This window comes from Pelecanus crispus, chromosome 10 (genome assembly GCF_030463565.1).
Source record: "Pelecanus crispus isolate bPelCri1 chromosome 10, bPelCri1.pri, whole genome shotgun sequence".
Lineage (NCBI taxonomy): Eukaryota > Metazoa > Chordata > Aves > Pelecaniformes > Pelecanidae > Pelecanus > Pelecanus crispus.
The window spans coordinates 29,668,761-29,683,320 of NC_134652.1; the positions used below are offsets into that span (position 1 = coordinate 29,668,761).

Here is a 14,560-nt window from a genome sequence, read left to right on the forward strand (position 1 = left end):
AATGATAAATGAAAAACATACTTATAGTGGTCACCTTTTTCTGTTATCCTGTTTTTCCTCTTTCAGGGTGTGTTGTCCGATCTGACGAAGGTGACTGGTCTTCATGGTCTGGACCCAGTGGTTCTTGTCTTAGTGGTGGGAATAGTGATGTTTACTTTGGGATTTGCTGGTTGTGTAGGAGCACTGAGAGAAAACATCTGCCTTCTGAAGTTTGTAAGTAACATCATTATATGAGTGGATTTTTATGCATGTGAAAGCTGGGAATGATGGGGGAAGAACTAGTAGCAAACCCGGATAATTAATTTATAGAATTTGGTTTGTTACAACGTAGATGGTAAACTTACTCCCCTGACAAGCCTCTGAGTTAATGGTATTAAAAGCAGTGTAGGTTCAAACCTGTGTGTATTTTCCCCTTTCTGGAAAACATTTCTTCCCTTTTTCATTCATTCTGCTATACAGTGATGATGTTATAGTATGTATACCAGAATCTCACGCTGTATGTATAATATAACAAAATACGACGTTCTGGAACATATTCAGTCAGTTAGGAATTGCTGAGAGGAGATGGTATAGTGGCTTAGGAGAACAACTTTTAACTTAAAGTTAAAAATTTCTTCTGAATATTTGGTGGGCAAAACGTGGACTTCAGTGACTGATGTGAAATCTCTTAAATGGTTGTTTTTGTATGAGGCTTCTTCTTTGCTTTAGATCTGAAAACAGTTAAACTGAACAAAAAAATTATAAAACTGGAGACAATCCAAGAAGTCACATCAAGCCTACTTTAGCCCTGTGTTTTGCAGGTTCTCATTTATTAATATTTTCACTGCTGTGCACAATGACTGTTATGATGCTTGTTTTACTGTCAAGTTCAGGTGACCAAAACAAAAAGATAACTACCTCTTGGAGGTTTCTTTACATGGTATTCTCATTTAACAGGCTGTGTTATTTAACAGTATCTGTTCTGAGTGAGAATTTTAACCTAATTCTCTGTGTCTGTTTCTGGTGGAGTTGGAATAGGGAGGCATTCAAAATGAATGCATATTTTCTAATTTGGGACTTTTTTTACAGTTCTGTGGAACAATTGTGTTTATATTCCTGCTGGAGGTGGCAGTGGTGGTTCTGGCTTTCCTGTTCCAGGACTGGGTGAGGGACAGGGTCAAGGAATTCTTTGAGAATAACATTAAATCCTACCGAGATGATATTGACCTCCAGAACCTCATTGATTCGCTACAGAAAATTGTAAGTTCATATCCTGTCACTTCTTTCATGCATTCTAGGAGAATATGTATTTGAAAGTTTTCCTTTTTGTTACAGATTTGTCATATTCTGTAGCTAATAATGCTGTGTTACTGATGTGCTGTTTTGTTCTCTGCGTTGAAAGCATCAGGGAGGCAAGATATTCTGAGATACAGTGCTGTTCTAACTGAATGTGGGAGCTCTGCCAAGTGTCTGTCTACCTTTCGACCTTGTTTACTTGTTCCCCTGTTCTGATCAGTGTTTCACCAGTTAAAATGAGAACTGAGCAACAAAAACTTTTTATCCTGAAAAAAATTGTGCAATGGAACTAGTAGTCTGCACTCCTTATTTTAGGAGGCACTGCAGTCTTGTACAGGGGTGCAGCACAGGGCCTTTTATCTTATGAAATGCAGCTCATCTTGAAGCAAAAGAGGATTTTTGTTAACTGGGAAAGGCTAATCTCTAGTCAGGCAGTTGTCAAGGAAGGTTTTTTTTTTACGCTCCTGTAGTCATAAAATCTTCAGTTACCAGAAGACAGTGATGTACACCAGGAGATGACAAGGCTTGTGCTCATAAGGGCCTAGTGGCTCTCACTCAATCAACTGCTTTTGTAATCATGTCCAGGAAACAACCAGTGAGGGTGACTCTTCTGATTTTTATTTATTTGTTTGTGGTTAAAAAAATATATATGGAGAGAAACAGAGTACTCTCATGAGTACTTCACAAAGAGGTAGAATGGTTGTCTCCTTTATATGTTTTTTTTTTTCCCCTTAGGAAAGAAGGTTGGTTTTGTCAGTCTTCCATCTTCCAGAAGATCATGTTTAGAAATCTGTGCTCACAGGCTCTGATAGCAAAGCATGTTTTAGAGTGGATACAAGTTTGGTCAGCTGTATATTACCAGCAGCTTACCTATCCTGTTCATTCACTCTTGTGTGCATTGATACAAAAGCATCCTCTGACTAACCTGCCTAGATGGATTTCAGTGCTGTTTTGCTTTAGCTTTTGGTGGTTAAGGGCACCTTTTTGTAAGGCAGGGCCATGACCATCACCAGTAATTGTCTCAGTGTTGTCCACTCTGTTGTTGCTCTTTCTGTTTATGTAGTCTTGGTAGAGTCAGCCAGGCTAATAAGCTAAGCTGATTTACAGTTGAACTCCAGTTAAATACTTTTCAAGGAAAATAAAAGTCTCAGCTTACTAAAAGGAGTTCACTAGCCAGATTAACAAGCTAATAAACCTGAAAAAGGAAAGACCAGAAAAAAAAATCTCTGAATCAGCCTGTCGTTGATCCATACCTGAAAGCACTGAGGAGGGAGGGGAAGTATGCAATGTGGACTAGCAAGTGTAGTTCTGCAAGGGTTGAACAACGAGGTGCAGCTGTGTGTTCAAATGCATCGCTGAAGCCCATCTTCTAAGGAGCCATGGTCCTTAGGCTGACTTGCTCTGTTCTCAGTGCGTACCTTGGGGCCCCGAGAGCTTTTTGTAGGCAGCTCCTTGCTCTGACTAATTGTATTACTTTCAGGCCTTTAAGTGACCTCATAGTCTGTAGTGGTTGTATGGCTTTTTACAAAGGTGTATATGTGTGAGGGAGGGGGGGACTAGAAAGAAAAACGCACCTCGGCAAATGTATTGGTGACTTAACACCAAGAAAAAAAAAAGATTCTTCTTCTGTTCTGACCACTCTGTTCAGCTCTCTTTAGTCATATTTCCTGTGAAAACTATATGTAAACAATTCTGTTCTCTGTTCACATCCGTGTCTGTCACAAGTCAGTAACTTCTGAATCTATTTACTGACTTCAAATTTTGGTGATCTCGCAGACAGTTAGGTTAATACAAGTTTTGTGAAAATGGGCGGTGGGCAGAGGAGAGATGCTAGAGATATCCCAAGAGGATGGAACTTCATGAGGTACCAGGAAAATCTGTGTGATGGTATAATATTTCAAGTACTCAAATTATAGAGAAAGAGTTGCACCCTTAAATATCCAGGCCACTGAAGTGCAAAACATAACTTAATAAGAAACTAGCTTTCATTAGTTCCAGGAATTGAACATTCCTTGAAATGTTGTTATTTCCCCAACCTGCAACTATGGTGAAATTACATTACACTGTTTAGGTCAAGAAACTTATGTGAAATACTTCTGGAGTTGACTGGCCTTTGAGCTAGTGAGGCTTTTCCAGTTAATTCATTTGGATATGAGAACCTTCTCATTTAAAAAAAAGGAAGTGTGTTCACAAATGTTTGGATCGACTTTTTACAGTAAACAAGGAGAAGAAATCTTGTTGATTAATGAAGATTTAGGGATGGAGTCATAAATTTAAAGAAACATTTTTCATAGTGTTTTTTTCTGGTTTTGGTTGACTTGGAAATAATGGGGTACAAAGTATTTGCATAAACTTATTTTGTTGCACCATTTATGGATGTACACTGATTGCATCTAGCAATTACATCTAAAGTGATAATTTTTATGATTTTGTTTGTCACGCTGACACCTATTTCCAGGAGCAGTATGCCAAATGTGTTGCTTTGATTTCATAGAGTGACAGTATTGATTAGTCATTTTTCACCCTGTTGCCATTGATTCTGCACAGCCTTAGAGAAAGTAAAGATGATGAACAGATATCATTCCAGGGAGTCTGTTCAATTGTCTCTAAAATACCCCCAAATGCTAAGTGTTTATTTATCTTTTGCAGAACCATTGCTGTGGTGCCCAAGGTCCAGATGACTGGGACTTTAATGTGTACTTCAACTGCAGCAGTGAAAGCAAAAGTCGTGAGAAGTGCGGCGTTCCTTTTTCCTGTTGTATACCTGATCCTGCTGTAAGTTGTTTCCTGGCTTTGTATTGCTCTGATCTGTCGTTGGAGAGTTACGAAAGGAAGTTGTCCTGGTTTTGGCTGGGATAGAGTTCATTTTCTTCCTAGTAGCAGGCATAGTGCTGTGTTTTGGATTTAGTACGAGAATAATGCTGGTAACACCCTGGTGTTTTAGTTGTTGCCAAGTACTGCTTACGCCAGTCAAGGACTCTTCAGCTTCCCATGCTCTGCCAGGGGCACAGCCAGGACAGTTGATCCATCCTGACTGAAGGGATATTCCATACCATATGACATCACTCTCTGTATATAAACTGGAGGGGGTTGGCCAGGGGGGCAGTGACTGCTGCTCGGGAACTGGCTGGGCGTCTGTCAGTGGGTGGTGAGCAGTTGCATCACTTGTTTTTTTTTTCTTTTTTTCCTGCATTTTGTTTCTCTCTCATTGTTCTCCTTTTCATTACAAGTTTTTTTTTACTATTATTATTATTATTTTATTTCAATTATTAAACTGTTCTTATCTCAACCCACAAGTTTTCTTACTTTTGCCCTTCTCATTCTCTCCCCCATCCCGCCGGCAGGGGGAAGGCGAGTGAGCGTCCGTGTGGTGCTTGGTTGCTGACAGGGGCTAAACCATGACAGAAGTACTTCCTGAATACTGTGTGATGACTAGGGCTTTAAAAGGTCTCCTAAATGGTCAAAAACTACTCTTGTGCAGACAAACTCTTTTCATGTTTCTGTTCTATCCTTTCTGGAGTCCAAATGTGGCAACCTGTTATACAGCTGAAAATTTGTCACCAGGAATACAAACTATTTTTGTATGGCTTGAATTTGTGAGTATTGGTGGGTGATATTTTTTTTTTTTTATTCCCAATGCATTGTCTCCTTGAATTCCTGGCCTCTGTTTATCTAGCTTGTAAGGACCCAAGAGCACTAAGTAGTGTGTTTGCCCCTGTTAGAATTAATGTTAAACCACCTCTCTGCAAGACAAGTGGGAGTAACTCCATTTGCTGATTGTTTATCAGTAACTAGTAAAATGCTCATGCACAAACTCAGTTCAAAGCATTTGAGTCAATTTTCTGGTTTTGACAAGATTTAGGTGCTTATTGGTTTGATCTGTTTACTAAACTTTAGGAATATGACCCTTTCAGTGGAAGCCAAAATGTGGAGGTAGGAAGTAACATGTAATGCTTATTAGTATTAGGGGGAATAGTTACAGCTCAAAGTCAGTCCAGCAGTCCTCATGCAGAGCAGATAGCCATTGGTAGGTTATACTAAGGCTTTTGATTGTCTTGGAAATCAGCCAAGGAAAGACACTGTCAGGGAAATATTCCATGTTCAGATGCCCCAGTAATTATTTTCTGCTTCAATTTTGAGCAGTACTATTCCACTGCAACTTTCTGTGTTGCTGGTGCTGTATTTAAGGAGACATAAGTATGTTTGAATCTTTTAAATGTGAGATTCTACTAATATTTCAATATAGCTCACTATGCATTGTGTAAATTATGCTTTAATTGTGTAATACATTTTCCTAAGTCTCATACAGAGAAAACAGAAAAAATGTCTTCAAAGGAATGTCTTTGCATCTTTGGAGATAAATACTGTCATTGGGTTGTGTGGGATTGTAATCTGGAAGGTATTTATGGTCTTCCTACTTGGGATCTGCCTCTGCAGTGTTTTGTCTTCAAGACTAGGTGTGTCTTGGAGCTGGGTTATGTGTGAGACTTCAAACTGTAACCTGGAGGGGCTCAGGTAGCTTGCAACTGCTACTTGTTTTAATTGATTGGGATAGCAAGTTGTATACCGTGTGAAATGGTGGAGTTTTAAGGCATGTATCTCCACTGCAGGTGTAAATAAATCAGCCTGGTACCCTTATTGTTACCTTAGAGCTTAGGTGTTATGTGAAATAACTAATGTGAAACTGATCTTGGAAATGCAGATGTCTTACTGTATGCTGGCAGTATAGTTGCTGTACTTCACGTTAAAAAGTCTTTGCTAGTTGAAAGCCAAGCAATAGAAGAAGCTGGGATTTCTGGTGGAGGATTTTTTCCTGCTATATACGCCTCTGCTTTGTCATTACTTCTCTTGTGTTCTGCTAGTGCTTTGCTCATTTTTACTAAAAATGTTTCTTAAAATGCTTGGCTCTGACAGTCCTGATTTGTTTGTTTGTGAATCTAAAAGACAGAATAACTTCCTGTGAACAGAAGTGAGTAGAATTCAATTGATTTATTTTAAATCTTCTTTGCTTTGCAGCAAAAAGTTGTGAATACGCAGTGTGGCTATGATGTCAGAAAGAAGGTAAGGTGCTGGGATCTTGCTGTCTGTCATGTTCTGTGCTACATCATACTACAAGTAGAGTGTGGTAGAGATGTTCCTTTGTTTAAAGTAAACTTGTACTGTGGGAGGGTGGAGTAAACAAGTGATGGAACATGTAAAAGGAAAGGTGTGTTTCAAAAAGGTGTAGGACTTGAATTTCGAATGTGCATTTCAATTATTAGTTCTAACAGTCTAACTCTGAATCCTATTATCTGCTAATTCTAAAGTATTCTAATAACAGGATTTGCAGGCAGATACTAACATCAGTGCCTGACATTCCCTGATTTAATCTGGGCCTATATGTATTTCTGGAGTCTGGTTAAAAACATTACTGCGTAACTGACAAATCATTAGTTTAGCTATATCATGTGATTGACTCATCTTATAATAAACTTGAGCAGAAAAGTAATATTCTTCCTCTCTACATTCAGAGCAAGCGTCAATGGGATGATCAGATTTTTGTCAAAGGATGTATCCTTGCTCTTGAAGCTTGGTTACCCCGAAATATCTACGTTGTTGCAGGTGTCTTCATAGCTATCTCACTGCTCCAGGTTAGTTGTTTCTGTTATGCTACTTTGAAAAAAGTTTCAAGCTTGCAGATACAGACCTGCTGAAGGTAAAAGTAGTTATGGAGAGAGGTAACAGTAAATATGTTGATACTGTGGATATTTTAGGTATGAATATAGTATGGAAAAAAAGAATTATAGGGATGGTGACTTAGAATGAAAATGTCTGATATCAGCTAACTTAATTGTGTTGAAATTATGTTCCTCAAAGCAATGAAGGTCATACAATACAACTATAATACATACAGGATATGATGATTGTGATGTGTATTGTTATATAGTATAATATAGCAATGTGCTAATATACGATTATTTTATCTAATAATGTGATACAATAATATATTTCTTACATTTCAATATGACGTGAGGTAGGGGAGATCTTCTGGTCATCTACGCCATCACAAATGTGGAATCACTAGAATACAGTTCTGTCCTTCATGCTAAGATTATGACTCAGCTGGCTGTAACTGGCACGTAGCATACTGCTCAAAAAAAGTTGAGAATGGAAGAGCAGGGCAATTGGTGAACAGGTTGCAAATGTGACATTAGCAGAACCACATGAAGGAGTTGCTGTGACTTCTTCCAGTACCTTGTTGGTGCTTGGTACAGCAAAGAAAAAGAACCAAAATTCTCAGTAAAACATATCAGATTATTTCTTTCAAGGTGGATCCTGCTTTCATTGTGGCAGTTGTTTATACTTATCTAAATTCCTTTGCTATGGTACCGCTTCACTTCAGTGGGAAGTAACAAACTTGTAAATCTACTACAGAATGTCTTTTCCCATTTAATGGAAAATAGCTGAGCACAGAGCGCTGGCAAAATACCTTTCCGAGCCGTGGCAATGCTGCCCTCTGCTTGGTTTGATATTTTATCGCCATCTAATGGTGGTGCTTGCCTGGCTCTGAGAGATGCTGTCCTGAGGACACCGCTTTCAGTTCGGAAGATGTTTAAGATACGAAGTCTAGTCTTTTGGCGGTGTGACTGACAACAACTTGCTGTTGTTGTTCTTATTCATGTCCTGAGCCTCTGTGAAACCACTTTCACAATAACTTGTATTTTCAAATTGGCTCTTGTGGATTAAACTGTTTCATGGTGGGACTGAGAGTTAGACATAACCTGTCTGCTTCTGAAACAAATCTTTTAGCTTTTACAAAACTTCACCCCAGTCTTCTGTTGTTTTTCTGAGAATGTTTCTGGAAATGGGCCGAGTTCTGAATTTATCTTCAGTTTGTAAAGGAAGATTTCCCTGAGAACTTGAGTGAATGTTAAAATTTCAAATTTAAATGTCTCAGAATAATGTGGGATTTTTTTCTCACTACTGTTTGTGACAAGAATTTCATTTTAGTACAGGTAATTTTACATTCTGTACGTATTTAAAAAAATTGATCAGAAAATTGCCTGGATTATCCAAAGTTGTGGAATGAATGAAAATGCCTGATTTGTAACTTTAGCAATAGGTAAGTGAGTGTTACAAGACTCAAGTAAACTTGGCTAAGTGGATTTCTTCCAGCTCTAAGGCATCTAGAAGCTTATTACTTTGAATGCTTCTGAAGTGTTACATGAAAGCATCTTTTTCTCATGAGTTATTTCCTGCAGGATTCTGCTGCCTTATTACTTTTTAGTAATAGCCATGATTTGATGGATGATCCTGGCTATGAAACAATATCTGAACCTGCAAACACTTTACGAATGCACATCTTTATTCACAGGAGTAGTTGCATTGACATCAGTACAGTGTAATAGGAACACATAAGAAGTAGGGTTCCCATTCTGCAATAATGACTAATGGTAATAGGCTCTAATTTTTAAATCATTTTGCAGACTGGTGTGTTACAAGTGTTTCATCTCACAAATGGTTTATTTTTTTGTCTTTTTAGATTTTTGGGATTTTCCTAGCCAGGACATTGATTTCTGATATTGAAGCTGTAAAGGCAGGTAATGCCTTCTGAATATAAAAGCAGACACGTGTTGCAAAAAAGTATACTTTACGGTTATTGGTTGGACATAAAGGTGGAAGAACTACACAGACCATGAAATACTCCTGTTATTAAAAGCCTTATATGGATTTTTACCCTGCTCTTGCTTTTTCTTAGAAGCTGGTACAGAAAAAAATTCTGCACGCACACACACGCCCCGTCTAGCTTTTTTCTAATGAGACAACTCAGTGCACCAGCATTGATCTCTGAGGAAGAAGTGGAATTTCCCAAGACACTGGCGGAACAGATTTTAAAGATTGTAGCAAGGAGACATGAAACTGCTGTAACCTCTTTCCTTGAAGGATTACCATGAAGATTGTTCTGTTTTCACTCCAAACTGTCATCAGTCTCAAAATGTAATCTTTTCAGAAGGCATGCTGATTTCTTCAGAATGTTGAAATTGGTTTAATCTCTACAGTAGACTCATGCGGTCATCTTTTGGCAAGATACCCAGCAACCATAATCATCATGGTATTGGAAGTTGGAAAAAAACAGTCACAAATTGTCTAGTTCTTTAATTGATTTTTCAGTGGTGCAAAAGTAGGGATATTTCTGTTTGGCTGGGAGTAACGTAGATGTCTCAAGAGCAGGAACTTGTGTTCAGCTTCAGTGCTCGAGTAACCCGTGCTGTTTTGAAAATGCAAGTGTTTTCTCAAGAGGGGAAAATTGACTATCTGTAGCATTATATGTTAGAAATTTCCATTTAGGCAAGGGGGTGTGAATCCCTGATGCTGTTTCCTGTCTGAAAAAAATGTAAATATTCTTTATTTATAGAAGAATGTCTTTAAAAAGTGCTGTCTGCAGAAATTTCAAAATGCAGCTTGTTTCACTAGGTAGCAAGCATGCTATGCTAGCTGTTGATGGTTTTTGCCTTTCCTCTAGTTTCTTTCACAACTGCTATATTGATCTTCGCAAGTCCTAACTGCTAATACCAGGACTGATGAAAAACATTTAAATTCAGCATGGATCCCTACTGAAATCTGTTTGTTTTTTTTTTTTTATAAGCAAATACACATTTAGTGAAAGATTAGAGTTGTTGAATTTTTAAATCTTCTGTAAAGGTATTGAATTATCAGTTCTGCTTGTATTCTGATACATGGTTCAAATGCCAGTCACAATAGTGAACCAGAATGATTTCTTCAGAGTGATTTTCTGCATCAAACTCTGAACTACTACTGCTGAAGTAATTTTTTAAAATTTTTATCAGAAAGAAACTAAACTGTCTTCTTCCTGTCCTCCCTTCTTGGGGGTTCAGTAGGTGGATCTGTAGTTCAGTAAGAGCTCCAGTCTTCTCTAAAAGACTTTGGCATAGTATTTTTGGCTTTAAGATGGAAGTATGTGACTGAAAAGTTCTTGGAAGTAGCTGTAGCTGTCAGTTTTACTGTGGGCTATGTAACTAACATATTTCCTGCTTCCAGTGACACCATTCTTTCTAGGGACAGCAGGTTTATTTACAGTGCCTAACATAGTGTAAATTTTAGAAAAGTATATATTTTTATAATGATATTTTACTATGTGTAGCCTGCCTGAAGGATTTAATACTTGTATTTCCAAAGTATATGGCTTTCTTAGGAAGCCAAACTTTTAAACATCTCTCTAATGTCCTTTTTTTATTATTCATGTATTAACAAACATTTCACTGGCAAAAGCTGATCAACAGTATCTTTGTGTCTGTATTGATTGTCCAGTCATGCTTCTAGCTTTTAATCTGTGAAGCATTTCACAGACAATGCTGTACTTCTCACGTGTCCTTCAGTTCAGCTTTCATAGTTCTTTTTCTGGCCAGTGATTGAGACACAACAGGAAAAGGAAGCTTGTCTAAGGATGGCTGATTTCCTTACAGTAGCAGAGAACAGTCTGCTATTACTCATCTGAAAAACCTGAAAGCAAAATCACTGTAAGTGCACAGTGATTTTTTTTTTTTTAAGCTTTGATATACAACAAGGAAACAATAGCCGTAGATCACTGAGGGGAGAGCAAGAGGCATTTCTTCTGTAGAGCCTTGAATTTGAGGTCTGTATTAGTTATTTGTTGAATCTAGTCCATTAGGAGCAGCCAAAAACTTGCTGCTGTTACTGCTACTTTGCAAGCAACAGTGTCCAGCAACCTTTGCTTCAAACTCTGGTGCTTGAAACTTTACAACATCTCATCAGCCAACTTATTCTGTTAAGGTTTTGTGTAATAATCTGGTGTATGTAAAATTGGAGAAGGATGATTTCTATTTGTAACTTTTTATTCGTAAAACATTGCATTGAAAATTGTATCTAGAGAGTATGTTTCCCTTTGCCACTTTTTGACACAGAAAGCTCCTAATGCTGTGAAGTAATTTCAGCAGTTAGTGAAAATCATCATGGCGTTAAAGATATCTGTGGAGTTCATGCACTGAAGTTAACTGCCAACAAGAGCCAGGGTCACAAATCAGGATACCAGCATCTGCAAATCTTGCCAAGTTGCCTGAAGACAAATGAATACTTGGTTTCTTTTTGAAGAACTGTTTGTATGCAAAACAGAATTTAATTGAAGTGTTGTCTTTCCACAGTTTGTTCTTATTGGCTTTGGCCATATTAACACCAGCTTTGTATCAATGCTCCAGTTATTTGGCACTGAATTCAGGAGAGCAAGTTCAACCTATTTGAGGACTTTTAAATTCACAGAGTGATTTGTTTTTACTGTGGGTAAATTTCTCTGTGCTTATTCAGTATCACTTTTAAAACCCTGGGGGTCTAGGCTGGCTTACCTCTAGAAATTCTGAAGTGCACCCCCATTGGTGGTACACATGGCTCGTATAATTTCAGACTTGGAATGGGAATACTTTCTTGCCACTTTCTACTTAGTTATATTTAGCACCTTCTCTGTGGACCTGCAGTGACTTCATGGCTACAGATTTAGGTTATATTTTTAAAAAGTCTTGTCAGCAAAAGCAGTTGGGTGTGAGCCTGCCTCTAAAGCCTTGAAGGAGAAGCAATTCAATGATCTTGCAAAGAGAGGTTTGATAAATTGTTGATGTTGAGATTTCAGTGGTTGCATTTGGAACAACTCCACAAACACTACAATGGAAACACGTTTTTTAATGAAGATGTCAAATATGAGATCAGACTTGAATAACTAGACTGAGAGAAGGAAACTTTTCAGTGTGATCAGTTTTATTTCTCAGAAATGAGCACAATTTATTTCTGTGAAGCAATGTATTTATTTGTCAGTACATTTGACAGTGCAGCTGCCATTTGTTTCTGTTAATAAAGCTGCATTTGGACATGGTTTCCCTGTACGTGAAGAGGAGGATGAAAATAAGCCCTGAAAAAAGTGCAGTGACCAAAGGAGCTTCGGTCGCCTCCTGAAAACCTGAATATTTCTTCCCAAGGGGACTTTAGTTTTGGTGACCCTCATACAGTGCCATGCGGATAGACTCATACCTCCAGTCCATTGAGGTTGATGTGGCAATTGGCTTATATGTAGAATTGCTATATCTTTTGTCTCCCCATTCCATCTTTTCCTCGTCCTTCCCCCTACTGGCATGGATTATCATACAGCTTGAATGTTGTTTAGCCAGTGGAAAGGGAGGTTCTGTCTATTCTTCTGAGATGGCTTTTCTGAGTGACTTTCAGTATATTTTTTTCTCAAGCCTTAAATTTGATTAAATAAAATTTAATGTTTTTTACTCCTGGAGTTTGATTTCTAGGATTTGTTGCTTCTAGTCACTAGTATTTCCCCCTCTAAGGTTTAGACTGGCTACTGAGACTGTGATTTGTGGATAACTACAGAAACGGTAAAGGTCTGCTGGTGTTCATGTGTATATTTTGCTGAAACTAATTCTTGATTTTTTTTTTTTTCAGTCTGGGCTGCTGAATAATATATAACACTAGTGATTTTTCTCTCAATTTTTAATGGAAAGCCATGAACAAGTGAAGAGCTGCAGAATGGTGTAGAGACATTATTAAATTTCTGGACACCCAAAAAGTTAAAACTGCTATTTGCACTTCCAACTGCCATTATCCACAGTTATTGCTCTTGTGATGTCACACAGTCTGTGGTTTGTCATTTCTGAGCAATGTTCCTGAAACTACTCTTAAGTGTGCAGAAGAGAAGTAACTTCCAGGTTTGAAGATGAGGCTTATAGAAATACAGTTGTGTCTGCTTCTTTGGCTGTTTTTAATGTTTCTTTAATGCATTAAAATCTGATTTTAGTTTTAATAAGGTCAGAGAAACATTTAACAGATAGATAATGGCTATGTTAGAATAATGCGATATCTGGAATTTGATACTCTGGAATGTTGAGGCTGGATCGTTTCTGGTAAGAATGACTTAACTTGAATGTGGCTATTTGGTGTGTTCATATAGAACTTGTAATAGATCCTGATATATATCATACTAATGCCTGGTTTAGGCACAACCCCAGATCTTATCCTGAAGTTGAGATTGTCTGAAGCTATTTCTCATTTTGACATTGGAATTGTGGAGGATGCCCGTATCACTGTGTGCTTTAAGCTAGAAGAAACTGCATGTGGTTCAGCTCTTGTTTTGATTTTCTCCCACTATATGGTCAAAACCTGCTTGTGTTACCAAGTGACTTCTCTGGGGTGGTTTTATGAAATTCCCTTTCTCAAGAGTACTCCTGAAAGTGATATTTGGTGGCGAATGTAGTGGGCTAAACAGTATTAACAAGTTTTGCAAGTGGGAAAGCTTTTGCAGGAACAAAGTTGTAATGTTTGTTTGCAGACATAAGCCAGTTATACTCAAATTGTTTGAGAACAGCAGGGCTTGTTGACTTTTAAATATTCCCTGCTTTATAACAATTTTTTAAAGGTCACTACCTTTCTGGTTTTTTCTCAATAACTTCTACTGCTGGCTGAAAAAAGTCATTTTTCCCTAGCGCTTCAGTATCTACCACTACAGGGTTTTGAATTTGATCTCCTAGGTCTTGGCAATGTGACTCTGCAACATACTTGGAACTGCTTCAAAAAGTTTCCATAAGAGCAAGTTGCGCAATAGGTCCTGTTCTTACCTTTTTTATCAAGGGGCCATTTTTAAATATGAAAGGTTTCTGTAGAAATTTTCAGAGACACTTGTTTTACTGCAATTTTTCATTATCCTAAGGTTAAACCCAGGTTCTGTTACTGGAGATAACTTCATGAAATGCCAGCTGCGTCCAGATCTTCACACATGCTCACTTGTAATTTCTAACTAGCTTTAATTTATATCTTGTCCAGGCACTGTATGGACATTGACTGCAGTTTCTTAGCTGCAACTCTGAAATCAGGACAAGACCATGACCTCGGATACTTAGGAATATAGCTTGTGACCCTAGCAGGTAAAAACTCCCAAGATGAGCTTTAAAATTAGAAATTGAAGTGGGAGCTGGTTTAAAGGTACAGTTTTGCGGTGGTTTTAACATGTTCAGTTAACAGCTGGTCTCCCAAGTTGATTCACATTGTGCAGAGGTTGAATTGGTGCCAGTTAGCCCTTTGCATTGTTTAAGCTACCGCTCTATCTAATCAAAAACCCCATTGTTTCAGGTTGCATGATATAAGCTTGAGATTGTTTGTAATGATTTTAAAGTCCAATTGATATAAGTAAACGTTGTAAGTGATATCCTGGTTTGACAAAACCAAGCAGCTTAAAAATGTATTACAGAAGTGGTAATTGCCGGATGCTTCTCATGTGATG

The 14,560-nt window shown here is 37.9% G+C and overlaps 1 protein-coding gene across 6 annotated transcripts in view; it reads left to right on the forward strand.

The window, feature by feature from the left end:
• The window catches only part of TSPAN14 (tetraspanin 14), a 54,726-nt gene that overhangs the window by 28,508 nt on the left and 11,658 nt on the right, over window positions 1-14,560 (forward strand). For 2 of the 6 annotated variants that reach the window (XM_075718037.1, XM_075718041.1), the window contains 7 exons: window positions 67-213; window positions 1,069-1,239; window positions 3,925-4,050; window positions 6,292-6,336; window positions 6,786-6,905; window positions 8,798-8,855; window positions 9,014-14,399. In XM_075718037.1, the coding sequence (XP_075574152.1) occupies window positions 67-213; window positions 1,069-1,239; window positions 3,925-4,050; window positions 6,292-6,336; window positions 6,786-6,905; window positions 8,798-8,855; window positions 9,014-9,072 (726 nt within the window). In that variant the 3' untranslated portion in view covers window positions 9,073-14,399. Of the gene's footprint in view, window positions 1-66; window positions 214-1,068; window positions 1,240-3,924; window positions 4,051-6,291; window positions 6,337-6,785; window positions 6,906-8,797; window positions 14,400-14,560 lie in introns of those variants that run through there. The other 4 variants (XM_075718039.1, XM_075718038.1, XM_075718040.1 and 1 more) reach the window with 4 other exon arrangements.